Here is a 27,879-nt window from a genome sequence, read left to right as displayed (position 1 = left end):
TTCAATAAATAGTTATTTATTTATTAAGTTTACAAACCTGGTGCTTGTATTCTGTTTACCTAAATTAAACAGTTAGGTGGGTTGATCAAACTTTTTCACATTTGTCGTGGCTGGGGGAGCAGTGAGGCTTTGTATTGCAGCACACTATCCCCAGTGAGTCGTGACAATAGCAGTGAGTCAGTTCCCCCTTTCCGCAGTCCCCTGCCGTGCACTAATTATCTCTCCTTGCTTTGCAGGCACATCTGGGAAGCAGCTGAGGTGGTCCACGACCCAGGTGCTAGACTCGAGCCCCGAAGGCACCTTGGGAGAAGAATCTTATGATACCCTAATTGAAGACCCATCACAGCGCTCACCCACACCCTCCACTGGTGCGGAGAAACACTCCTGGGTGGGACCTAGTTCTAGAATAGGGGTTACAATCTGGTGAACACATCGCATTGTCTGATCCACAGCAGGCAGAGGCAGCAACTTCCCAGGTTCCCGGCACCCGGAGGACTGCTGGAGGCCAGCAATCTGCTGAGTATGAGTCAGATGAGGAGCCTCTGGAACCGGTCATACCTCAGTTGCTGGAGCTGCAAAGGCCAGCTCGGGAAAGAAGGCCTCCAACAGTGTCAACACGAGAGTGGGGGGTGAGGCAGCCTGATCTCACTCTGGCTTGCCCTTCTCCTGTGTGCCTCTGTGCCGGTGGAGGGTGTGGGTGAGCGCTGTGATGGGTCTTCAATTAGGGTGTCATAGGATTCTTCTCCCAAGGTGCCTTCGGGGCTTGAGTCGAGCACCTGGGTCGTGGACCACCTCAGCTGCTTCCCAGATGTGCCTGTAAAGCAAGGAGAAATAATTAGTGCACGGCAGGGGACTATGGAAAGGGGGAACTGACTCACTGCTTAGTTGTCTGATGGATCCTCACTTGGTTGAGCACTACTGACCTCACCGTCTGCACAGGAACGGTCCAGATTGTTGCTGGCCAGCTGGAGATTCTATTTTCAAAGTCTGCTGGAGCTGCTGAGGTCACAGGAAGAGGGGATTTGGACGGACCAGACATTCCTGGAGTCACCTGGATGTAGAGCTGCTGATCCGCCCTGTGGGTGCCCACAGACTACTGGCTGACTTCTTGAGGAGCTCCAACTGCACAGGCTGAAAAGGGTGCCGCTGCCACACAGCAGGACCCCGAAAGCAGGCCAGGGCCATCTAGGTTTTGGCCCTCCAGAGGACACCCTTCAAGTTCATCACAGGCAGGGTGTAGCAGTCAGCAGGCTGCCTCCACCTCCACTGTGGATGTCGGGGGAGCACCAAGAAGTAGTGGCAGTGTTAGGAAAGTTAAGAAGATGTAGTTGCATAGCCTGGGCACTGGTATTAATCACTTGAGCATAATGTTCACCATTGTAAATAAACTCCCAAGAATGTCTCCCTGCCTATGGTTCCTTGCTCTGATGAGCAGCGTTTGAAACCTTAGTTCCTGCATAAGATAAAGGCAGGTGCCTCTGTCCAGGGCCTGTTCCCTGTGCAGTGTGTGACCTTCAGTCCTAGTGATTACCTGGCTTCACAGTCACTTAACACATCAGTGATGCCTGCACCACGATGATGCTTGTCATTGCTGCAAGAATGTCGTGGACAGATGTCACAGAGTTAGCCATTCTCTCTGTGTGCTCTCAGCGCCTTTGAGGTGGGACTGGCCCCCATCTCTTCAGCAATTGTGGCCAGTGACACTGTGCTCCTGAAGGGCTCAGGTGCTGAAGGCTGACAAAGGATCAGGTGCATTTAAAGTTTCACGGCTGCGTCTCCTTGATTTAACCCTGATCACAGAGTCCAAGCGAACTGCCCTCAGCCAGACAGGAGATAGACATTCACAGAGGCTCTGTGAAGATCTACGGAGTGTTCTCACTGCATATCGTCATCGTCCTCATGTAACCTAGTGACTATTAGGGCCTCTGCTGCGTCTCTGTGACATAAGCCTGAGCACTGAGAGTATGTGCGCTGCCATCAGCCACACAGGAGTCAAATGTTCACAGATGTAAAATGAGGATGTTAGGACTGTCCTCACTGCATCTCATCATCCTCCACGAATGTTGCAGTTGTGAGGGCTTTCCGAGCGCGCCTGCCTTATCTGGCTGGTGTGATGGGCCTATCGCCAGCATCCTAACCTTTGAGGACCTCATCACCATCATCCCCTTCGACGTCCTCCTCATCAGAGAATACGTGCAGCTCCTCAAATCTTCTCCTCCTCCCTTTGCAGCACCAGGCTGTTGAGCATGTAGCAAGCGACGATGATGCATGACACCATCTGGGGATTGTATTGCAATGCTGCACCAGAGCTGCCGAGGCACCAGCACTTCATTTTCAAAATGCAATCTTGGGTGACACTGGTTCTCATTCATCTGCAGGAATGACAGGCATCATGTATAGACCCTGGGTCTAGCAAGGGGCCTACAAGTGACAGTTCACTGTGGAACTTCAGCTGCATGCGCATCAGGCCCTGCCAGCCCTTCATCTTGAGGGTGATGCTCCTCTCTTTGCCAAGCCAGGTGCCTCCACCGCTCTTTTCTTCCTCTCTGCTCTCTGTAAGTCATGAGGCATACTGCTGAATCACCAGGCTCCATGATCCTAATGTTCTTCTCCTGCAGGATCAAAGCGATGGGCAGCATGGGTGTATTAAGAACCTCTCTTGGTTAAGTTTGAAGGACCCTTCACACTTCCCAGAGAGTGCTGGTCACCACTTGGATGGCCAGTGTGTAGTGCACTCATTGGCTGTCCAAAACCCACCTACTTCCGCCCTACTCCACTTGAATGGCAGCTTTGGCCAGTGGCCTGCATGCTGTGCTTTCAGCTTAGGTGTAGGCATTCTCCGAACCCACACTGCAAGGCTGCGCTGTTAGCTTGAATCACGATGTATACTGGTCTAAACCTTAATAAAGACATTGCAACGGGCTGTGAGCTCACCAGTGATTTTGCCATGGTCACCTTTTGCAAGGGGATTGTACAACTTGCCCAGTTGTCCAATTGCTCTGCTGCCCCCTAAAATGTACATTGGTTTGCAGCCTGTGCCCTGAAAGTTGATAAGTTCTGGAGCATTTGGTGGCACTTTCATGCTTTTGCAGTGCTTGAGTGGGCAGGAAAGCTTCAGAGGCCCAACTCCAAGCATGTCAATGGAGCTCCAGCTGAACGGTCTCAGCTGCAGAAGAATGCACACTTTTGACAAACTTTTTCAAGTGTGTGGCCACTTCCCTCCAGCCCCATCCCCCCACACCCCCTGGAATGTGTTTGAGTATTTCTTTCAGTCTGTCCACGCTGCCTTGCCCCCAGCACCAACCACCACTGCCCCAGCCTGACCCACACTGGAGCCCTTGCCCTGGTATCGCACTGAAAGCCAGCGGGAAAAAGCGACTTACCTGTGCCCTGTGAATGCGCAGTGCCTCATCCTTGATGTCCTATGGGCGATGCTGATGAGCGCTGCGCAAGATTGTGTGCGCTCACCTCTGAATTCCCCTCAAAGTTCAGGTCGCCAGGTGTGCACCTTTTAAAGGCAGTCGTGAAACATGCCGTCCTGAAGTCACGCCAACATGAGGGTTTGATTCTGGTGAGCAGGACTTATAATTAGATGCATATGTATTAAAATGACATTCCCAATGTGCGGTGGTGGGAAATGCAACCCGCCATTGACTGGTGGAGCAGATGATCACAAACTGGTTTCACAATGGCGTAAAACCTATATGGCCTTCTCTCCATATTGTCCATCCATGCCCTCCCCAACCCCAGCCTGCCATGATGCCCAATGCCAATGGGGCAGGAAAATTCCGGCCTTTGTTAGAATGGAGGAGTATCTTTAATGGTTGCAGAGATAGTGCAGAGGGGTTATCAATTTTAAATTGTCACTCACTATGTTAGTGGGGAAAGAGATTAGGCCAAATATCTTGATAAATGGGCATTGTGGAAACTATATTTAAACCAAGCATTCATCTGCTCTATGACTGATAATAGTTGCTCACCACTTGGATGTTCATCAAATTATCTCCTCGATAACTAACACCTGTGTAACACCCCATGTTAAAGTGGCACGGTGTATCCTGGGAATGGCATCTCTTTCAAAAGAGTCTGTCGACTAATGGATTATCATTAGGTCTGTCTGTCTCTCCTGTTGCTGCTGTTTGTCACTAAAACATCAACTCAAGGTGCCTATGGCCTGAGTAAGACACAAGTATCATGCCAAGACTCCTGCTGTTGTACGTGATAAGTTTCACTGGCAGCATGGTGGCAATGTTGCTCTTTGGTTGCAGCTCTGGTTCCAGAAGATGGTACAACCGCCTCTGGTTTTCATGACAAGAAATAGGGATATAATGTGATCTCAGGCAGTGGTGCAACACGGGCGCTTTCAGATAGGCCAGTCTTTATTTAACTCCATTAACTGCAATGGAACTGATTTTTGAAAATTCATTCTGGGGATTTGAGCATCGCTGGTAAGGGCACCATTTTGTTGCCCAACCCTGGTTGCCCTCGAAAAGGTGGTGGTGAGCCCACTTCTGGAACTGCGTGCAGTCTGTTTGGTGTAGGTGCACCCACAGTGCTGTCAGGGAAGGACATCCAGGGTTTTACCCCGGCAACAGTGAAGGAATGGCAATGTCGGAATTTTCCACTCGCCGGACGGGCGTGGCAGGAGGACCTGGGAGCGGCTGTGAAACGGTCCGCCGCCCACGATTGGGCCCTGATGGAAATTTCAAATTGGCAGGCCAATTAACGGCCAACCAGCATGAAACGCATGCTGAGAGCCTCAGCGCAGCCTGGCTGGGGGGCGGGAGGAGCATGAGCCCTGAAGTGTGCACATGCATGGGGGTGCACTCAGTGAAAGCTCCCTGAAGACACAGAGCTGCCTCAGGGAGCTGGAGATTTTTAAAATGAAAAAAGAACAATCTGTAATTAATATAAACATGTCCCCAGATATGACTCAGTCACACGAAGAGGGACATGTTAAAACCGAGTTTGAAAAAGTGGTCTTTTAAATTCATTGTTGGAAACCTCATTCCGCCCGTGGATGAGGTTTCTCTAACAATGCAAAGCCCACCTGTCATACTCACCCACCCGTAAAGTTGATCGGGCAGTGAAAAGTTCTGCTTAATGAGCTGCTTCAAGGCCTTAAGAGGCCTCTTAATTGTCAGCCGGCGCTTTGCTAACTCGGGACGCTCGCCGGACGTCATCACGTGCTATATCATGCTTGGACATATCAGGTATGCGCCCACACACCGAGCTGAAAACCCTGGCCATAGTTCCAAGTCGGGATGGTGAGTGGCTTGGAGGAGAACTTGCAGATGGTGGTGTTCCCAAATGTCTGCTGCTCTTGTCCTTTTGGGTCACAAACGTTGCGGGTTTGGAACATGATGTCATAGGACCCTTGGCTAGTTGATGCTGTGCTAATGGAGGTGATCTGGATGATGAGGCATGGGTCAGCCATCCAGTCCCTCCGGCATGAGGGCCTGACCTCTTTTAACTTGCCACTGCTGGGCCTTCCAGAACTTAGCTGCCTGCGCTGCCCAGAATTTTTTTTCACTGTGAGGTGAGTCGTCTTTGGAGGCATGGCGAGCCTGAATTCTCAATGATGCCAAAGCACAATCTCGAGCTAGCCTTGGGCCTCTCTGTTAGAGTGCCATTACTTACATAGTGGCATGTTCCTGCCAGAAAACACTGGTTCAGACAGGTTTCTATCCCTAGAATGTGGAATGTAAAATTATGACTGCAGAAGGATATAGATACACGAGCAGGATGGGCAATAAAGAGAGCATATGAAATTCATTGCAGAAAAATGTGAAGTTACACTTAAATTGCTTGAGCAGGAAGACTGATAGGTATGGGAGTGAGTACACAAATGAGATTGAATTAATGAGGAGTGTCGAACTGGAGCATACTTGATAGGCAAAATTATCTGCTTCTATGCTGTAACTGTCTATTATTCCGTAAGTTGACAGTCAGAAAAACTATAATGATGATGTTATGGGGAGCTCATGCTAGTACAGGAGGGAGTCTTGATCTGAACTTATGTTAAGGAATATTTTTTGGACAGAGCAAAGAGAGTATGAGTCATTGTACAGCTATATAGAATGTCCCTGTAAATCCCCTGCTCGCACCTCCCCCTACTTGGGTCATGTTTGTATTAGAGTGGCTTTTCCTATTAAATTGTACCTTGCAAAGTGTTACAATGTGGGTGGATATTCCTAACAGGTGGGGTGGGCATTCTTTCTGATGTCCTCATGCCACAATATTTGTAAATGGAAGCAGGTCTTTTAGGAAGGGCCTTCAAACAGTTGTTTTATATGTGGCAATTAATCTGGCAAGCAATTCAAAGTTTTCATCTGTTTGATTTGGAGATATAGTGTGAATTGCCAATGATGGGTGTGGTAGAGATGATGAGTGCTAATAAGATAAGTTACTTTCATTTAATTTTGCTTTTAACTTCCCAAGGGAGGAAAAATGGACAAGCAATGTAAATTTGAATAAGCATGTTGTGAATTGCTTTAGACAGGTAATAGCAATTTGCTGCTTTTGCAAAAAAAGTCCCTTTCCAGAGGATTGATTTGTCACTAGCATATACCTGAAATCAGAGCTTTGGTTGCATTTCAAGAAAGCACATCCATTTTAATATTTGCCTTACAGGCAGAAGGTGTGGTGTTGTTACACAACTAATAGATTATTGTCATTATGTTTTAGACAGGTTGCTTGATTTGGTTTTAATGATTAGACTTGCGTGTAGATTGAGCTGCAAATCACTAAAAACTGAGTAACTTATTTATCTATCAATTTATTTATTATTTATTAGCTGCTTGGAGGCAACAGAATGAATAATACATTGGCCGGGTGTGGGGGGGTGGTGGGGGGGGGGTGTGTTTGGATCATGCAAACTGAATGTCAGTGAAGTTTAAGCCGTAGAAAAAGTAATCTGAATGCTGAGCACGTTTACACTTCATCAAATGGATTAGTGGATCTCCAAAGGTATTTCACATTGTGAACTGGAGTCTACTTTGCATGGGGTCAGGACCTGAGGTGTGTTGGGGTAGCAGTGTGGGGGAGGAGGTTGGAAGCAGGGACAATTTTAGGAGTGAGGAATTGGAAGAAAGGATCGCAATTTATGTATTTCCCTGTAGGATCCATGGAAGGTCTGGATGTACATGTTGAAATTAAAGCTTGAAGAATGTTTTTCATTCAGGCAGATTGAGCTCCATTGGAAATTGATAAATTAACATAGATGCAATTGATGATGAGAACTACGAGCTTGCATTCCTACTAAAATGAGGTTACAACCATCAGGAGGAATTCCTGAGAGAATGTAGGTAAGAGAGGGTGGATTGGGCTTGTGCATTTTCATCAAATAATGTCCTGCACCAATTCCCATTCACCTATTTACCCTGTCATCAGTGACCTACATTGGTTTCCAGTTCCCTAACAACTCCCTATCTCCTGTAAACTCCACCAGCCTTACAACTCCCAACTCTGTCAGAATTCTCCTATGACTGTGGCCTTATATATGCTGTTCCCTCTGGTGTACTTACAGCCACCAAGGCCTGGTGCTCTGTTATTTATTTCTAAGCCCCTCTGCCTCTTCACCCCCCTCTCTGCATTGAAACCCTTTTTAAGTCTCATCTTTTTGATCACCATCACCCCTCCACCAATATCTCTTGCTATAGCTTGATACCTGTTTTCCTATGTGAGGTGCCTTGGGACATTTTCTATATTAACTGTGCTATATAGATATAAGTCGTATTGTTGAAGGATCAATTTGATAGTTAATGCAAGAATATTAATGGATAATTTGTAGTTTACTATACCATTCAATAGCTAACACATATTGTAGAAGAATTGCCCCAGTGGGGCAGAAAACTGGCAGTTGCAGGTCAGACACTCTTTATATACTCTGTCCAATTTTCCTTCCATTGTTAGCTCTCTGCCTGTGCCTAAAGTAAAAATTATACTCTTATGTTTTAATTGTAGTTTGCATTGCATTTGATGATATAGCTTGTGCCTAATACTTGATTTATTCATCAATTTGAATGGCTGCCAAGAAGCACTTGTGTTGATAGTATAGCAGAAAGATTTTGCTGGAAAAAGAGACATGTTCCCAAAGCTTTGCATCTTGCTCTCAAAGCATTGCACCTTGCACTCATCAGGACAGATGCAAGAATACCAAAGTTGTTCGATTTGGTATTCTTGCATCTGACCTGATGAGTGCAAGATAGAAAACTTCGACAGCTTGTCTCTTTTTTCTCAAGTTCTGTACTACCAAGCAGGTATTTAACGGAAAGATGTTGAATCAGTTTTCAATCTTTGGAATACTGTTTGCTTCACATTCCCTAGGCTTTTAAGGCACCACAGTAAGTTATAAGAAATTTGATTTTTGAATTCAACACATCAAAACTAGAAGCATGCTTTGTCCATATTTGTGATAAAAGCGGATAAATCATCTGACTGTGTCTGTGAACTTAAATTTATTTTCACGCTAATATTCATACGTGAAAGAATGAGAAATATGTGAAGATGCCTTTCCAACACAAAATATGTGAAATTATACAAATGCTTCACGCCACTGAAAATTAAAATAATGACGCATTCATGAAAATATCATTCCTGTCAAGTGCTGCTTAGATGTGCATAAGCAGCCAACACAACAAATGGCGATAGTCAGGTCCAGAAAAAGAATTTGGATAATGGACTAATTTGTATGGTGCTAAGTAATCTTGTCTTATTCTGTACTCTCATCATCGTAGGACAATTTGCTCATCTTGTTCCAGTGGTTAAAGCAAAGCTTTCAGTTGTTTATGATTGTTTTCATCTTGAGCTCATCCACATATGCCATAGTTCGTGACGTATAAGTCGACCTAAGATGATCCCATTTTTTCAGTGCCAAAAATGATGTTTAGGCCTATACTTTGTGTATAGGCTGACCTCACCCCCATCCCCCTTTTCTGCTAACAAATGCTGTACTTGCCCATGAATTCTGATATGCCCAGCAAACAAACTGTGGAGGAGTGGAATGGTTTGAAAACAGTTCAAGTGAAAGCCACAGGAAATGAGAAGACAAGATTCACAGTGAGTCGTGCTCATGTCACATCCCCGTGACCATATGAAGATGATGGACAATTTTACTTTTTAAAGGAGTATAGAATACAGACAATTTACCTTGACAAAATGGACTCCATGGAGTTAGGTGACCTTTTGTGATTTCTGTGCAGACAGGGACAGACCTGTCTGAGAATATCTCTGGGAAGTCACTCAAAATGCAAACTACCAATCCAGTTGATGATCACCCCTCTCTATTTCAATTGAAGAGACATAAAGTAACAATAGCTGTTAGACGTGTCGGCCCCATGAAGATGGAATTGCAAATAAAAATGTTTTGGAGAGTGGAATTTTGATGTGATATCAAACATCTCCATTGTGTGGCAAATTGCTTAGCCATCAACCCGTTGCATGGGCAGTGGAATACATCGATACCAGTGTCACATGAAAGACATTGGCTTGTGATAGAAAAAATCCTTATTAATCCACTAGGGCAGCCCAGTGAGCCAGTCTGGGACATGAAAACCAATGGAAGCCATCTCACCTGGAACAAGAGAGGACCCTGTCTGAAAAATCCAGCTTTGGAAGAGAAGTGGGGCTAATTTGTTTTACCTGCATGATTATATTTCTTAAGTAGAGAGGCTCAACCACAACTTTCACTGAAAAACCAGAAACCTGTTATTGCTTGGAATTCCATTGTGAATTCATAACCAGAGCCCTTCAAACATCAGTTTTTCCTTCAGTGAACTGAAACAGGATTTCCAGGCCTACAATGTTCTGAAGACCTTCTTGGAGAAGTATTGACTCACAGAAACCTAGAAATTTAAGCTCATGCCAAATCTTTTGAAATCATCTAATCGTGTGTGTGTGTGTGTGTGTGTGTGTGTGTGTGTGTGTGTGTGTGTGTGTGTGTGTGTGTGTGTGTGTGTGTGTGTGTGTGTGTTGTGTGTGTGTGTGTGTGTGGAGTGGGTGTTTGTTGTGGTTACATTTTGGGTGTTGCAAAACATAGACCCTTATCCTTTCTTTTGATTTAAACTTACTAGAAAGCCTGTTGTGTGTCTATTCTTAAAAGCCACAGCACTCAAAGGGTTTAAACACTCCTTCCCCCAAAAAACTCTTGCTGCGGTCAATCTAGAGGTGTGAAAAAAGGGAAATTATTCCACATCTCTCCCCTGTCCGTAACAGGTGCCACTAGCCTGCATGGTTGATGGAGTTAAATTAAGGCCTATGGTAATTTTCAAACTTAAAACCATGCCAAAATCACATTCACCGCCAGAGTTTTTGTGCCTGTCCGTAACGATAGTTTGATGGACAAGGATGGACTGATTATTTGTGTAATAGGTGTCCCAGTGTCTTGCTGAAAAGAACACAGGCTACTAATGTGGAAATATTCAGATCCCATATATCTGACAAGATCAGGAGGCACCTGGGTGTCTCATGGGATGTGGTTGTGGCTGTCACTGGCTAGGCCAGCATTCAGTGCCCATCCCTAATTGACTTTTTCAGAGGGATATAAGAGTCAGCCACATTGCTATGGGTTTGGAGTCACATATAGGCCAGATCCAGGTAAGTGTTGCAGATTTCTCTCCCTAAAGGACATTAGTGAACCAGATGGGTTTTTATTGCAATCAACAATGGTTTTATGGTCATCATCAGACTTTGAATTTCAAATTTTTTTATTGGATGCTGGTAGGATTTGAACTCTGGTCCCCAGGGTATTACCTTGGGTTTCTGGAGTACTAGTCATTGATAATACCACTATGCCATGGGTTGCTCCTGGTGCTACTAATTGGGCATTGAACTCACCTCCAGGTCAAATAGAGCCTTTGCCTTTAAAATTCATGTTAGATCACTGACATGGATGCAACGAGCGGCTGGGACCTGGAAACAGTCTGGCTATCGGGTTCCTGGTCCCAGATTGAAGATCCAGTCCACAGAAGTAACACTATCTTTTAATCTAAGCTACAAGTTAAGCTTTCAGAACAAAAATATTCTTTAATATAATATCTGTTATTTTTAAGAGACTTGAGGAATATAGGATTGATTGAAGTATATTATTTGTACCATTTGTATGAAGTACTAAATCTATGCATCCATCAATTTAATTTGGTGTATTTTATTTGTACACCTAATACAATAGTAAGAAGACTGAAAGTTTTCATATGAAAGATCTTCCATATAGACAAATATTGACATTTTTTCTTTATCACTGGGCCAGTATTTTTGACTTTCCCACCCTATGCCATTGTAAAAGCACAAGAACTGCAGTAGTTCAAGGAGTTGCTTCTCAGGGCAGCCAGGAATGAGTAGTAAATGAGCCCTTGATGGTGTTACACAGAATGAAGCAAATTGGATACACAGCTTAGAGATGAATCCCGGCCTTACCAACAATTCATACCCAACTTTAATTGATAAAGCTGTTCCTGGGATTAATGTTCAAAAGAAGTCCATGATGCCTGATTCATTTTCTTCATGTTCATTCGTTATTAAGGCTGCTAGCCTGTAATTCCAAAGAATGAAAGGGAGCGAAATGTGCTCTACAATATAGCTTTAAGTGGGGATCTTGTGATGACTTGCAAGGGAGGTGTCTAGAATTTGTGTTAGAGTGCTGTAGACTGTGAAAGTACCAGGTGTCTGCAATCAACAGCACTATTATTGTAAGATTGCCTTCAAACTTGACAGTAAGCTAAACCAGTTCCTGACGGGGCTATCATTCCACTTTACTGCAGTGGCACATTGGGTCTACCTTGAAGGGAGAATGGTGGACTATGGTTGCCAGCTGTTACTTTGTATTTTTAAAAATTCATTATTGGGATGTGGTGTTGCTGGCAAGGTAACATTTAGTGCCCAATCCTAGTTGCCCTGTAAAGATGACCGTAGTCAGCATTCCTGAACTGATTGGCTTGCTAGGTTTCTTCAAAGAGCAGTTAAAAGTTTATCATATTTGTGTTGCTCTGGAGTGATATATGAACTAGATCAGATAAGATTGACGGGTTTCCTTCCCGAGATGAGATTGCCTAGTTTTGACGTGCAATTATTCCTATCAGCCCATTGTGATCTGGGGTTCATTATACTTGGAGGAAACATGATAACTGAGAAAGTGATCAAGATTATGAAGGGATATGATGAGGCAAGTATGAGATTATCTCTACTGGTTAGTGAGAAGGTAAAGATCAGATACAAAGGGTGGAATTGTCTGTGCCCGCTGACATCAGTTGTGCTCAGTGGTGTGTGCGGGCAATATGATGAGAAGGCCAAAAATCGGTTTCACGACGTCCGTTCAGCCCGTCGATGGCGGGCCATGTTTCCCACCATCAGACATCGGGAATCTCATTGTAATACATCTGCATTTCTTTATAAGGCTAGCCAGCCTGACTCATCCCCCTCATGCTGGATTGTCTGCCGTGTTTCACAACTGCACGTAAGTGACGTACACCTGGTGAACTGCACTTTGTTCAGGACTTCAAGGTTTGTTTGCCTAACTTCTTTGGGCAGCACTCGCAGTCACCAGCGCCAGGCTTCGCATACAGCACTGCAGCACTTTTAGGGGGGGATGCTCACGGGCAGGACTCTAACTACCAGTCCAGACATAAGGCGGGGGTGGCTTTGTACAGTTGCAGGGCTAGCGCTTGCTTGGGGAAGGGGGAGAAGTGGCCTCAGGCAAGGGAAGAGGCTGCAGGGTGAGGGCTGTACTGAGGAAGGAGGGTATCCCAGGGTTTGTGTGGGAGCACAAGTTAATCTGTGCAAGCGGCCTCAAGATGGTGAGGACTCAGGAGGCAGTTTCCGGAGCAGATGAGGCCAGATGGAGATGCAACAGTGTGTGTGAGAGAGTGAGTGGTGATATCCCTTGAGCTGACAGTGAGTGAGATGCCAGTGAATGTGTGATGGGCTTGAGTGTGTGAATTTAGAGTGATGAGATGGTTGCCTTACTCTGGCGGCACAGATGAGATCATGCTTCCTCTGTCTGCATTGGATGGCCAACCTCTTCTGTACAGCACTGGCACTGGTCACCACTGCCATCGCCTACCAAGCTGGACTGGTAGTGTTGCTGCCCCTCTTGTGGCCAGAACGGAAATAGAGGACATCACAGCGGTCCTCCACAGTGTCCAAAAGGCGCTTGAGGGCCGCATCACGAAGCCTGGGGGCTGAAGTCTTCTTGCCTTTTGGGGTCATGTCTTAATTGCAGCAGTCCTGGGCTGGAAGCACTGAGAGTTGTGCCCATAGCTGTGGAGCCCAGTGTGATGAAGCGGCAAGCTGACAGCATGGTGGGCGAATCGGAGCCCGTCTGCCGTGGAAACAGTGTGTTTCCTGGGAATGCATAATTAATTACCTTAGCTTAGCTTAAGCCAGTTAGCTTAACATCCGTCTTTGGGAAAATCTTAGATTCTCTTATAAGGGATAAAATAGCAGAGCATTTAGCAATAAATCATATAATCAAGCAGCGTCAGCATGGCTTTATGAAGGGGAAATCATGCCTGAGAAATTTATTAGAATTCTTTGAGGAGGTAACAAGCAGGATAGGTAAAGGGGAATCAGTAGATGTAATATATTTGGATTTCCAAAAGGCATTCGATAAGGTACCGCACTACTTAATAAGACAAGGGCCCATGGTGTTGAGGGTAGTATATTAGCATGGATGGAGGATTAGCTAACTAATAGAAGACAGAGTTGGGATAAGGGGGGCGTTTTCAGGATGGCAAGAGGAATCAGTGCCAGAGGGATCAATGCTGGGGCCACAATTATTTGCAATATATATTAATGACTTGGATGAGGGAAATGGATGTACTATCACCAAGTTTGCGGATGACACAAAAAGTAGGTGGGAAGGCAAGCCATGATGTTGACACAAGGAGTCTACAGAGGGATATAGAGATTAAGTGAGTGGGCAAAAACTTGGCAGATGGAATATAATGTGGGAAAATGTGAGGTTATGCACTTCGGCAGGAAGAATAGAGGAGCTGAATATTATTTAAATCGAGAAAGACTGCAGAAAACTGCAGCATAGAGGGATTTGGGGGTCCTCGTGAATCAATCACAAAAAGCTAACATACAAGTTCAGCAGGTGTTAGGGAAGGCAAATGGAATGTTGGCCTTTATTTCAAAGAGAATGGAGTATAAAAATAGGTAAGTCTTTCCAAAACTATACAAGGTACTAGTTAGACCACACCTAGAATACCGTGAACAATGTTGGTCTCCTTATCTAAGGAGAAATAAAATGGCATTGGAGGCAGTCCAGAGAAGGTTCACTAGGTTGATCCCAGGTATAAAGGGATTTTCTTATGAGAAGAGGTTGAGTAGGTTGGGCCTGTACTCATTCAAGTTTAGAGAGGCAACCCTGTTGAAACATATAAGATCCTTACGGGGCTTGACAGGGTAGATGCTGAGAGATTGTTTCCCCTTGTGGGAGAGCCTAGGACCAGAGGGCATAATCAGAGTAATGGGGCGCCCATTTAAAACAGAGATGAGGAGGAATTTCTTCTCTCAGGATTAGTGAATCTGTGGAATTCTTTGCCTGAGAGGTCTGTGAGGCTGGGTCGTTGCATATATTCAAGGCTGAGAGAGACAGATTTTTAATCAGTAAGGTAATCAAGGGTTATGGGGAAAAGACAAAAGTGGAGTTGAGGATTATCAGATCAGCCATGATCTCATTGAATGGTGGAGCAGACTCGTTGGGCCAAATGGCCTACTTCTGCTCCCATGTTTTATGATCTTAATGTGGCGGGTTTGGGATTATATAGCGCCAGAAGCCGCTATTGCGGCTGGCGGGTAAAACGTCGTTTTAGCTGCCCACCACTACACCTGGTGCAAATCTGGGGTGATTCTGCCCAAATTTAAGATAGTCGAAGAATTAATGTGGAGCCTAAAGATAAACTTTCTTTTTACAGAGTGTGATGGGAATGTGGAATTTTTTGTGACAAACTTATCATTGAACCCAAAGTTGAATACAAAACTTCTTTTAAAAGGGAAAAAGGCAGCTGATTGGTAAACAAGGGACAGGGGTAATATTAATGGGTATGGGGATTAAGCTGAGAATGGGTTTAGACTCATGGAAAAATACATGGAGGGACTTGATAGGTCGTAGGCTTATTGAAATCCGCCCTTCATTCAATGATACACTTGTTCCAACATTGAAATCTCAAGAGTTGCCAAAATTGAACAGCTCCATTATATGCTGGTCAACTAGTTCAGTAAACAAGTGTAATCTCACCTTGATTTGTAGGTGGGTTGCATATGAGAATACCAACTTCACAGGAGAACAGTACGTTCTGGAGAAAGGGTTGTACAGCAGCTATGAAGACTGGGGAGCAACGAGTTTTAAGATCTCCTCCATTCAACCTGTTCTGTTGGTAGGTGTTTAAATTTACCCCTTTGTGTTTTTAAAATTGATATGAGAATTGAACAGATTGGGCTGAAGATTCAAAAATATTCCAGTAATACACGTGTCTTTTACAAGGAAAATTAAGGTTTGTAACAGGTTAAATGACTTTTGTCCTTCATATTTTATTGTTTTAATCACAATATCACGGACTTCCTTTTTGCCGCACAAATACATCAGAATATATCACAGAATCACAGAGTGCAGAAGAGGCCCATCGAGTCTGCACCGACACGTGAGAAACACCTGACCGACCTACCTACCTAATCCCAGTTACCAGCACTTGGCCCATAGCCTTGTATGTTATGCCAAGTGCTCATCCAGGTACTTTTTAAAGGATATGAGACAACCCACCTCCACCACCCTGCCAGGCAGCACATTCCAAACCATCACCACCCTCTGGGTAGAAAAAGTTTTCCTCACATCCCCCTCTAAACCTCCTGCCCCTCACCTTGAACTTATGTCCCCTTGTGACTGACCCTCCAGCTAAGGGGAACAGCTGCTCCCTATCCACCCTGTCCATGCCCCTCATAATCTTGTACACCTTGATCAGGTCGCCCCTTAGTCTTCTCTGCTCTAAAGAAAACAACTCAAATCTATCCAACCCCTCTTCATAACTTAAATGTTTCATCCCAGGCAATATCCTGGTGAATCTCCTCTGCACCACCTCCAGTGCAATCACATCCTTCCTATAATGTGTTGACCAGAACTGCACACAGTACTCCAGCTGTGGCCTCACTAAGGTTCAATATAACTCCAACATGACCTCCCTACTTTTTTATTATATGCCTCGATTGATAAAGGCAAGTGTCCCATATGCCTTTTTCACCACCCCACTAACATGCCCCTCTGCCTTCAGAGATCTATGGACACACACGCCAAGGTCCCTTTGTTCCTCGGAACTTCTTAGTGTCATGCTGTTCATTGAATACTTCCTTGTCAAATTACTCCTTCCAAAGTGTATCACCTCTCACTTCTCAGGGTTAAATTCCACCTGCCACTTATCTGCCAATTTGACCATCCTGTCTATATCTTCCTGTAGTCCAACACTCAACCTCACCCTTAACCACCCGGCCAATCTTTGTGTCATAAGCAAACTTACTAATCTTACCCCCCATATAGTCATCTATGTCGTTTATATAAATGACAAATAATAGGGGATCCAGCACAGATCCTTGTGGTATGCTACTGGACACTGGCTTCCACTAAAGCATCCTCTGTCACTACTGTCTGTCTCCTACAACTAAGCCAATTTTGAATCCACCTTATCAAATTACCCTGTATCCCATGTGCACTTGCCTTCCTTATAAGTCTCCCTTGTGGGACCTTGTCAAAAGCTTTGCTGAAATCCACATAAAATACATCAACTGCACTACCCTCATCTACACACCTGGTCACCTCCTCAAAAAATTCAATCAAATTTGTTATGCATGACCTCCCTCTGACAAAGCCATGCTGACTATCTCTGATCAAACCTTGCCTCTCCAAATGGAGATAGATTCTCTCCTTTAGAATTTTCTCCAATAATTTCCCTACCACTGACGTGAGACTCACTGGCCTGTAGTTCCCTGGCTTCTCTCGACAATCCTTCTTAAATAGCGGAATCACATTAGCTGTTCTCCAGTCCTCTGGCACCTCCCCCGTGGCCAGAGAAGAATTAAAAATTTGGGCCAGAGCCCCTGCGACCTCTTCACTTGCCTCCCTCAGCCGTCTGGGACACAAATCATCTGGACCTGGAGATTTGTCCACTTTTAAGCCTGCCAACACCTCCAATACCTTGTCACTCCCTATATCAATTTGTTTAAGAACCTCGCAGTCTCTCTCCCCGAGTTCAACACCTTCATCCTCATTCTCTTGGGTGAAGACAAATGTGAAGTATTCATTCAACATTCTAGCGATGTCATCTGGCTCCACCCATAGATTGCCCCCTTGGTCCCTTATGGGCCCCTTTCTTTCCCTGGTTATCCTCTCCCCGTTGATATACTTATAGAATATCTTGGGATTTTCCCTACTTTTACCAGCCAGAGCTTTCTCATATCCCCTCTTTGCTCTCCTAATTGCTTTCTGAAGCTCCACCCTGCACTGTCTGTACTCCACTAATGCCTCTGCTGATTTGTTTCCCTTGTACCTGCTAAAAGCCTCTCTTTTCCTTCTGATCGTAACCTGAATATCTCTGGTCTTCCATGGTTCTCTGGGCTTGTTACTCCTTCCTATCAGCCTAGAGGGAACATGTTGAGCCTGTACCCCCCCCATTTCCTTTTTGAATGCCCCCCACTGCTCCTCTGTAGATTTCCCCACAAGTATCTGTTCCCAGTCTACCTTAGCCAGATCCTGCCTTATTTGATTAAAATCCACTCTCCCCCAATCCAAAACATTTTTTTGCAACTTGTCTATTTCATTGTCCTTAACAAACCTAAACTGTACCATGTTGTGGTCGCTATCACTAAAATGCACCCCCACCACCACCTCAGCCACCTGTCCGGCTTCATTCCCCAGAATTAGGTCCAGCACTGCACCGTCCCTTGTTGGACCCTCTACATATTGACCTAAAAAGTTCTCCTATACACATTTCAAGAAATCCACTCCATCCAAGCCCTTAACACCATATCTATCCCAATTAATGTTGGGAAAGTTGAAAACACCTAATATAATTATCCTTTTTTTTTAAACACCTCTGCAACTTGTGCACATATTTGCTCCTCAATTTCCTGCTTTCTATCTGGAGGTCTATAATAAATGCCTAACAATGTGGCTGCACCTTTTTTATTCCTAAGCTTTGCCCACAAAGCTTCATTTGATGTCCCCTCCAAGATATCATCTCTCCTTACTGCAGTAACTGACTCCTGAACTAATAATGCAATGCCTCCTCCTCTGTTACCACCTCCCCTGTCTCGCCTGAAGACACTATATCCCGGAATGTTGAGCTGCTAATCCTGCCCCTCCCTCAACCACGTCTCAGTGATGGCTACACAATTCCACCTGTCAGTCCTCACCCTTAACTCATCCATTTTACCTGTAATACTCCTGGCATTAAAGTAGAGGCCATCCAGCCTTCCTTTACTCCCTTGAAGCTTAATGCAGCTGTACTCCCTCTGATTTGATTGTTTTACTGTATTATGATGTGTCCCTATTCTGCTAACATTCTGTGTCCCCTCCCCTGCCGAATTAGTTTAAACTCCTCCCAACAGCACTAGCAAACCCGCCTGCAAGGATGTTAGTCCTGCTTTGGTTCAGATGTAGACCATCCCGCTTGTACACGTCCCACCTTCCCGAGAAATTGTCCCAGTGATCCAGGAATCTAAAACGCACCCTCCTGCACCAACTGTTAAACCACGTATTCATCTGCGCAATTCTGCTATTTCTGAGCTCGTTAGTACATGGCACTGGGACTAATCCAGAGATTACAGCCTGAGAGGTCTTGCTTTTTAGTCTACTGCCTAACTCCCTGAATTCTTGATGCAAGATCTCATCCCTCTTTCTACCTATGTGATTGGTACCAACATGTACCATGAGCCCTGCCTTATCACCCTCCCTCTTCAGGATGCCCTGCAGCCGTTCATATATTAATGTAATAATGTAAAACCAGTACACATGAGATGTATTTTTGCACTTACAGTGCAATTAAAGTGGTATTATTCACATTATTTTCCCAATGCGTTAGGATAAAAAGAATATACCAAAAACTAAAATACAAGTGATATACAGCAGCGATTTTTCACATGCATGTCTTCTTTAAGACAGGTTGCAGCTTGCTGTGTACTTAAGTTCTTGGTGCAAGTTTTTACAATTTTTGTTCGCAGATCACTTATATATTGGACAACTTATTGATTGTGTAAAACTCTCAAAAACCGCTATTGGCAATATAATGAACATGCAAGTCAATTATGATTCAATTATCCCTCAAGCAAGGACACTTTTAAAAATTATGACCGTGTATATTTATATACATGGTATGGATCCAAGATGCTTAATACAAGCTGGTCAATTTTGCAGATAATGCTAAGTAAAGGAGAGGATAGAATCTGAGGAGACAGCCCAGGAAAGACAGTAAGAGTTGGTCAAAATATGTAAATAGAACAATGGCAGATAAAATTTAATATAGACAAGTGTAAGATTTTTCATGTAGAATAAAAATAGGTGATATGTACTTTATAAATTGTGTTGAATTAGCTTAAGATAAAGCTGAAAAATTAGGCATTCTTGACAAGTGACATGTCCACTCACTGAAGAGCAGCATTCAACGTAACAAATAGAGTGCAGACTATATAGCCAATGTGCATCTGTACTCACAATGTAGTCTAACAAGAGCACTGTGATGCCTAAATTTTACAATCCTTTGGTCAGATCACATTGGTTAGTACTGTGCTTATTTCAGGTCCCTAGGACACAAATAAAGCGTTCAGGCATTAGAGCTGGTGCAGATAAGAGCCAAATACTATTGCTTATAGACAAAAGTCTAAGGAGCATGAGGCTTTTCAGCTTTGACTGAAGATGCCTAAGAGATCACCTTGTAGAGATTTATGAGATCCTGGATATTATGGAAAACTAAATCTATTTGAAACTAAAATGTGACAGTAGAACAAGGAGGCTTTGATTGAAATTAAGTCACGGCCCATTTCTGGCTGATGTCAGGAATTTACTCTTCTCACAGAGTGATCAAGACATGTGTGTAGTATAAAGATGTTTGGTAGTGCAAGGGTTGTTAATGTGGAACTGGAGAACTGTACCACCCGTGGCATGATGTAGAGAGTCACATGATAGTAGACTGTGTGTATAGAGTCTGGAAGGAGCCAGAATGGAGACAGCACCCATGCATGACAGTACCTTGGATATGTATATAGTTATGGGTTACCATTAAATAGCTTATGTTCACCATAAAAGCCTCCAGATCTCTCCATGAGACACCAAACAATCTTACAGTGATCTGGCAGTGAAAGGTGGACCCTGAAATCCCAGAAAAGTTGGAGAGGGAACCCAGATTCTCAAAGCACTAAAAACTAAAGAAACTGAAGCCTAACCTGAGAGAAGTGCACCTATATTGAAGACACGGATGGAGATTACCTAAAAAAAAAAAGAAGCTCCATTGCAGATGCAGAGGCAGAAGGTCTCCACCAGGACATGTGGAGGTCCATTTCCAGACCTGATCAAACGCAGAGTCAAGGGACTGAGCTAGATCAAAAAAAAAGGCTGAGCAAAATTCACCAAAGGAAAAATGCTGAAAAGCAGAATAATCCACTCTGCAGATGAAAATAAGAACCTGAATGAATGCAGAGGCAGAATCAAGAGACATGGCCAAATCACAAGAAGGTGAGCAAAATACAGTTTTTTTAAAAGTTGAAAGTACCTTTGATAATGGGCAGCCATTAGGATCAGCACATCCAGAACACAGCTGCAGGAAAGCTGCAGCAATGGGCCCACAACTGGCACCATAACACATGGTGGCTGCGCTGGACTGAAGGGAAGAAAAAAGTTCTTAACAACTGCAGTCAGAGACAGACCTGGCCTACAGTGAAACCAAAATGAATGACAAGCACAAAGCTCTGCTGAAGACAGAGAAGGAAAAGACAGAAATTGATCGGAAAATGTAAATATGATGCTGAAGCTCAAGGATCTAGCAGGTAAAGCACGGGATGCCTCAAACATACCGAGAACCATTGAGTTCTTGTAAAAATGACATGGCTAAAATAAAAATCAAGAACCAAGAATGTCAAGAACAAGTTGAACAAGTTGCAAGGAAAAGGAGAAGTGCTCACAAAACAGTGTGAAGAGTCTCAGAAACAGTTAGCGGAAGTTAAATTAAAGAATGTGAGCTTGAAAGATTGCACAGTGGAATTAGGCTCTGCGAAGGAAAAACTGTTCAGTGTAGAAAACCAACTTTCACAGACAAAAGATGAGTTTGCTAATGAAAAACGAGAATTGAGGAGAACGAACACTTGAGGATGAATATGAAAGATGAGATGTACAGTTTGGAAGACCAAATTCAGACTTTAAAAGCAGAAAAGGAAAATTTAAGGAACCAGATCGAGGGTCTAGCAAGTGAATTGGAAAAGTCTAATGAGCAGTCAGTGACCATGGCAAAAATCATCTGAAAAGAACTGAATGCCCCGGTAATATTTTTAAGCTTGTATAAAGGTTTTGCAAATAACTCCGAAACAAAAACAACTGATCTCACCAGAGTAGTTGCTGAGGTGAACGAAAAGATTCATAAGCTATGTTCAACCATATAAGCCTCCAGACCTCTCTGTGAGACACCAAACAACCCTGAATAATTTAAGAATGTATGATAAAGGTGATTTTGGATCGTTGACTTAAGATGGACAGAATTATACTTCTTTCATCAATCAACCCATCTTGCAACAACTGCTTTGCACACACACTTCCTCTCCATGGGCGAATGGCTGTGATGTTTAGTCACCTTGGCAGATACTGTGTATAAGCCAAATGTATTATCTGACATTAATAACTCTCCACTTACTTTCTAACAAATGAGCTTTGCCTAGAACTTAAGGCATGTAGCAATTTTGATGATTGGAGTGGAAGGGGATCCTTTATAGTCACTAATGGTAATTAGATCTCCCTTTCTTTGTTTTATAATTTGTTAGTAGATAGCAGTAAACCTCAATAAGCTTATGTGTTTTTTTCAGGATATGGTGGACAGCGAACTATCTACGTTTAAGGTATGAACTTCCAAGTATTCACTTATTTGTGTCCTGTCAAAATATTTGTTGAAGGTTCCAAACTAGATAAATTTTGAATGGAGTTTCTCCCAAATGTTGCTAGAGTAACTTAGTCTGCGGTTTAAAGCAACTAAAATTGCTAAGGTATTGGCCCAGATTTTGTGCTCAGCAGCAAAGTGACAGAACTTGGTGCTAACCTTGAAGATTTCACTGTTCGGTATTACGTTCTGTGTTACATGCACCTCTGATTTCCTGATTTCCTGCCCAACATTACCACTACTGTTAAGATATAAACAACTCCCAACAATGTTTGCTGCCCCTTGCTGTTTCTTAGCTCCATCCAAACTGATTCTAATCTTGATCTTTTGATCTAAAATCCTCTCTCACTAAAGTACTGATTTTGTCCCTAAGTTGAATTTTTAGAAGGCTTTTGATAAGGTATGACACAGGAGGTTAATAAACACAATTGGAGCGCATGGGATTGGGGGTAATGTACTGGTATGAATTTAGAATTCGTTAATAGACAGAAAACAGAGAGTAGGAATAAATGGGTCATTCTCAAGATGGCAGGCTGTGACAAGGGGTTACTGCATGTGACTAGCGAGAGGATTAGTGCTTGGGCCACAGCTGTCCACAATCCATATATGATTTAGATGTGGGGATCAATTGTAATATTTCCAAATTTGCTGAAGACACCAAATTGGGTGGGAATGTAAGTTGTGAGGAGGATGCAAGGAGGCTTCAAGAGGATTTGGACATGCTAAGTGAATGGGCTAGAACATGGCAGGTGGAACATAATGTGAATAAGTGCGAAGTTAACCACTTCAGTAGAAAGACCAGAAAGGCAGAGTATTTCTCAAATGCTGGGAGGTTGGGAAGTGTTGATACCCAAAGGGACCTGGGTGTCCTTGTTCATGAATTATTAAAAGCTAGCAAGCAGATGCAGCAAGCAATTAGGAAGGCAAACAGTATGTTGGTCTTAATCACAAGGGATCTTTGAGTACAGGAGTAAAGATGTCTTGCTAAAATTGTTTAGAGTCTTGCTTGGAGGTTCGCCCAGCTAAGCCCTGGGATGTGGGATTATTTTACGAGGAGAGATTGAGGAGACTGGGCCTGTATTCTCCAGAGTTTCGAAGAATGAGAGGTGATCTCATTGAAACTTACAAAATTCTTATAGGCATGTCAGGGTAGATGTGGATAGGATGTTTCCCCTGGTGAGTCTAGAACCAGGGGACACAGTCTCAGAATAAGGACCAGGCCATTTAAGTCTGAAATGAGGACGAATTTCTTCACTCAGAGGATAATGAATCTTTGGAGTTCTCTACCCCAGGGGGCTGTGGAAGCTGTCTTTGAACATATTCGAGACAGAAATCAGCAGGTTTCTGGATACCAATAGCATCAAGGGATATGGGAATTGTAAGGAAAAATGGCATAGAGGTAGATGATCAGCCATGATCTGTTTGAATGGCGGAGCAAGCTCAATGGGCCAAATAGCCTACACCTCCAATTTCCTATATTCCTAAGTGTTCCATATGACTTATTATGGATAAAACTCTTGACATACAGGTGCAATTTTTTTCGGAGCCTGAATTTCAAGGAAGTGCACAAGTCTTCAACATGGACACCGCCCAATTTCCAGCTGGTTTTTCACCCAAGTCCTGCAAAGTTCAATCTGGCAGGTGAGGCAATTAATTTAGATTATGAACCAATTAAAGGAACTCCTGATAAGTTGGTTGGAGACACATTTATAACTATTTTAACTGAAAAGCTAGATAAGCAGGATATTTAATAATATATATATTTATATATTATTGTATTTACAATGTTTCTCAGTGTAAACAATTAATCTTTCTGTGGAATAATCCATTTTAAATCCTGGATTTTTAACAGTTCCTCCAGATGAACTATCTTAAATTTTAATTGAAAGTTACATTTGGTAAAATTTCAATGTTTGATACTTACCACATTGTCTCAGTGTGAGAAAACCTCATTCACTATAAAAACCAAAAATCTGACATCCAAGCAAAATGCTCCTCTGTTGAGATCCTTTGCATGCAAGACTTTTTGTTGAAAATCATTTTGGTTCTGTTTTCTCTGTGGGTCCTCATTCAACATCTTCAATAGTTGCCATTGAGTATTGCATGATCGGATCTATTATAACAGGTACATGTGTAAGGCTAATCTTTTATTTTAGCAATATCAGTTTGATTACAGCTGATACAAATGGAAATTCTTAAGACTGTAAAGTTCTTTTCAAATGAGTTGAGGGCTCGGAACCTGATTACTAATGGGCATGAGCTGACATCACGAGATTAATACTAAATTAACAATCTTGTAGGATATATTTTCCTGAAATTGGCTTGGGTGAAAATTGGGAAAAGAAACAAATAATAATTGGTGCAACTGGGTTTCTTTTCTGAAATGGGGGAAGAATATCTGTTGAGAAGGATGATAACAGTAATATTAACAGCACGTTAATTCTCCCCCTACCTCACCCCACCCACTCCGGTGCAGACAGTGGACAGATGTGGCGTACCTGTAAAATGGGATCAACAGAACAATATAAGAACACATGGATTGTGTTCATAGACTTTTCATATTCTGGACCTCATTTTTTAAAAACATTTTTTGAGCTTTACTTTGGCCCATAACTTCCGAGCTCCGAGTGTATATGTGGGGTACCCTAAAGATGCGCTGGGGAACCTCTCCCTGGTGGTTCACTTGGAACCATCTGAAATTTGCGATTTAAATGTAAGGACTGCCTGGCAATTGGCCGGGAAGTTAAAACTCCCGTTGGGCGATTGCCCTGCACTGGGAAGCATCTGATACTCCTATATAACTTACAAATTTTGGATGCTTCCAAGTGTCTTACAGCAAGAGAGTTACCCAGAAAAATTCCAAAGAATTAAAACCACTTCTAGCTTCTGAGTAACAATTGCACTGACCTCCTTGACCCCCCACAGGTCTTCCCCCACAGTTCTGCCCCCGCATCCCACTTGAGACTCCCTCCATACCTCCCCAACTCCTCACAGGACTCCCCACTACCCCTCATCTCCCTATTATAACCCCTAGATGCGCCCCCGCCCCCACCATGGCACTTCCCAACTACCATCACTCCACTGACTACCACCTCTCCGACCCCACCATAGGACGTACCCCTAGCCTCCACCCAACCCGCATGAGACTCCCTGATTACACACCCCGCCTCACCCCTTGAATGCACCTCCACTGATTGCACCCCTCTCCCCTGACCACTGGACCACTCCCGCCTACCCAACCAATTCTTCCCCCTTGACCACTGGACACCCCCCCCGACCCCTGCCCCCAAACCAACCCACCCGACACACAACCTGCCCCCCTTACCTTACAAACCTACTTTCTTCCTGGGTTGAAAGTGGCTGGACCTTTAAACTTACCTGATTTACAGCAGCTAGTGGTGTAAGAAAGGGGAGCAGCCTCTTTGCATCCGACTGTGCAGCTCTCGGCTGAAGGCCTCAGGAACGTGCTGCATTACAGAATTCCCACTCAGCCTGAGTTGGAAGATTGGCTGAGAAAGGATTGCCTTGATTTCCAGGTAGGAAAGTAGGAGCAGATTGGCGATCCAACTCTGCCACTCCATGGAATTCCAGGCCCAGGCTGCATCATCTCTGTTCTTGGAGAGCATGAAGCTGACTGAACAGAAAGAAAACAGAAACGTATGTTTGAAAACTAAACAATTCATTGTATTTGTCTCTTTTTGTAGCTGGGTGGCTTACGATGCAGAGAATTTCATTGGTAATCAGTATATACTTGAGGAGGAAATTTATTCTGATTTGATGATGCTAGGATGTGCAAATGATGTCTGTATCAAATCTGTGAAGAAAATAGGCTTTGTAAGTATCTTTTAGCTTTTACTAGAATAATATCTCATGTTGTTGACGTGTTTCATTTTCTCTTTTAAGTGGAAGATGCGTGACTCATTGCATTGGCATATGGTCACGACATCTGATCCTAGTGTTGTTCTTTGTGCTTCAGTTCAAAGATTACTAACACACAAGCCCGCATACAAAATTCATTTACTCTTTTTATAAAATATGTATACTGAAATATGTACACTAGCTGTGAAACTGTGCTCTTTTGTATACAATATTTGGGGGCATGAAAACTTGCATTGTCAACAAGTGATGAAAGATTAGTTGGGAACAGCTTGAATTCCATTTACTGTTGTGAATCCCTTCCTCTCGATTGCTTGAGTACCAGGCCTAATCCTGAACTGAAATGGATAACAAGTGCTTTGTTTAACATTCTAACACTGAATTGTTATTAGATTGCAGTGCTACTACTCGCAATGTGTATCTCACAAACTTCCCAAGATCGAAGTTATGGCATCTTTACGCTAATAAAGTGAAAAAGCACAAAGTGAGGCCATTTAGCTCATCATGCTTGTGCCAGCTCTTTGACCCAATTAATCTTACTGCCATGCTCATTCCCCACTGCCTTGCAAATTTCCTCAGTTGGAATATTTATCAAATATTTTTTGAAAGCAATTACTGTATGTGATTCCACCACCCTTTTAGGCAGTGCATGTCAGATCTTAACAGCTTGCAGCATAGTTTTCTTTTCTCGTCATGTCACCTCATGTCCCCTCTAGTTCTTTGCCAATTATCTTAAATATGTGTCCTCTAGCTACTCTAGTCATTCTGTCACTGGAAAGACTTTCTCCTTATTTACTCTTTCAAAGCTCTTCATGATTTTGAACACCTATATTAAATCTTCCCTTAACCTCCCTGCTCCAAGAGAACAAACCCAGTTACTCCATCTAGTCTCTCCATGTAACTGAAAGGTTGAATTTTCTGCTCCCGTTTGCAGCGGGTGTGTTTGGCAGTGTGAGCAGAAAATATCATGACATGGCCCTAGTTACGTTTCCCAATGACGTAAATAATCCAGGCCACGATTGCCCCCAGCCTCCCAACGTCAGGAACTTAACGTCAGGTCAAATTTAATTCCCACCTTGGCATGACTTCAGACCGCCATGATTTACGATTGCCTTTAAAAGACATGCACCTGGTGAGCTGAACTTCGAGGGGAACTCAGTGGTGAGTGCACACAACCTTGCGCAGCGCTCGTGAGGATCGCCCATAGGACATCAAGGCAGAGAAGCCGTACATTTGGGGGTGGGGCGGTGCCAGAGGCAAGTCAATGTTTGTCAGCTGGCTTTCGGACAAGGACTCTAGTGTGGGTGGGGTCAGAGGGGGTCAAGGTAGCACAGACTGATGGAAGCACACAAGCACATGCCAGGGGTTGGGAGGATGGTGAGGGAAGTGGCCACACACTTGGAAAAGTTTGTGAAAGATGAGTATTCTTCTGCAGCTGAGACTGTTCACCAGCAGTTCCATTGACAGGTTTGGAGTCGGGTCTCTGAAGCAATCTGCCCACGTGAGCAAAGTAAAAGCTTGAAAGTGCCACCAAATGCTCCAGAACTTTTCATCCCCCGGGTGCAGACTGCAAATTAATGTGAGTTTTAGGGGACTGCAGAGCAATTGGGCAGCCAGGCAAGTTGTAAAATCCCCTTGTGAAAAAGGCAGGCATGGAACAATCACTAGTGGAGGTGCTCACAGCCCTTGCAATGTCTTTAAGGTTTGGACCAGTATCCGTTATGCAGCCGGAGACTTAACCAAGCGAGGTCCTTAGGAGACATATGCTAACCCATGCATCTCTCACATTGATCCTGCAGGAGGAGAACATCAGGATCATGGAGCCTGGTGTTCTAGCTGTCTGCCTCATGGCTAACAGGGAGCAGAGAGGAAGGAGAAGGTT

At 43.8% G+C, this 27,879-nt stretch overlaps 1 protein-coding gene across 2 annotated transcripts in view; it reads left to right on the top strand.

Moving 5' to 3' along the window:
- crybg1a (crystallin beta-gamma domain containing 1a) overlaps positions 1-27,879 on the top strand; it is a 319,813-nt gene that overhangs the window by 258,571 nt on the left and 33,363 nt on the right. For both annotated transcript variants that reach the window (XM_041188918.1, XM_041188920.1), the window contains 4 exons: positions 15,251-15,377; positions 22,051-22,083; positions 23,650-23,762; positions 25,826-25,955. In XM_041188918.1, the coding sequence (XP_041044852.1) occupies positions 15,251-15,377; positions 22,051-22,083; positions 23,650-23,762; positions 25,826-25,955 (403 nt within the window). The remainder of the gene's footprint in view (positions 1-15,250; positions 15,378-22,050; positions 22,084-23,649; positions 23,763-25,825; positions 25,956-27,879) is intronic.

Source organism: Carcharodon carcharias, chromosome 5 (assembly GCF_017639515.1).
Source record: "Carcharodon carcharias isolate sCarCar2 chromosome 5, sCarCar2.pri, whole genome shotgun sequence".
Classification (NCBI taxonomy): Eukaryota; Metazoa; Chordata; class Chondrichthyes; order Lamniformes; family Lamnidae; genus Carcharodon; species Carcharodon carcharias.
The sequence above is the reverse complement of the archived record's forward strand: the minus strand, read 5'-3'. Positions and strand labels throughout refer to the sequence as shown.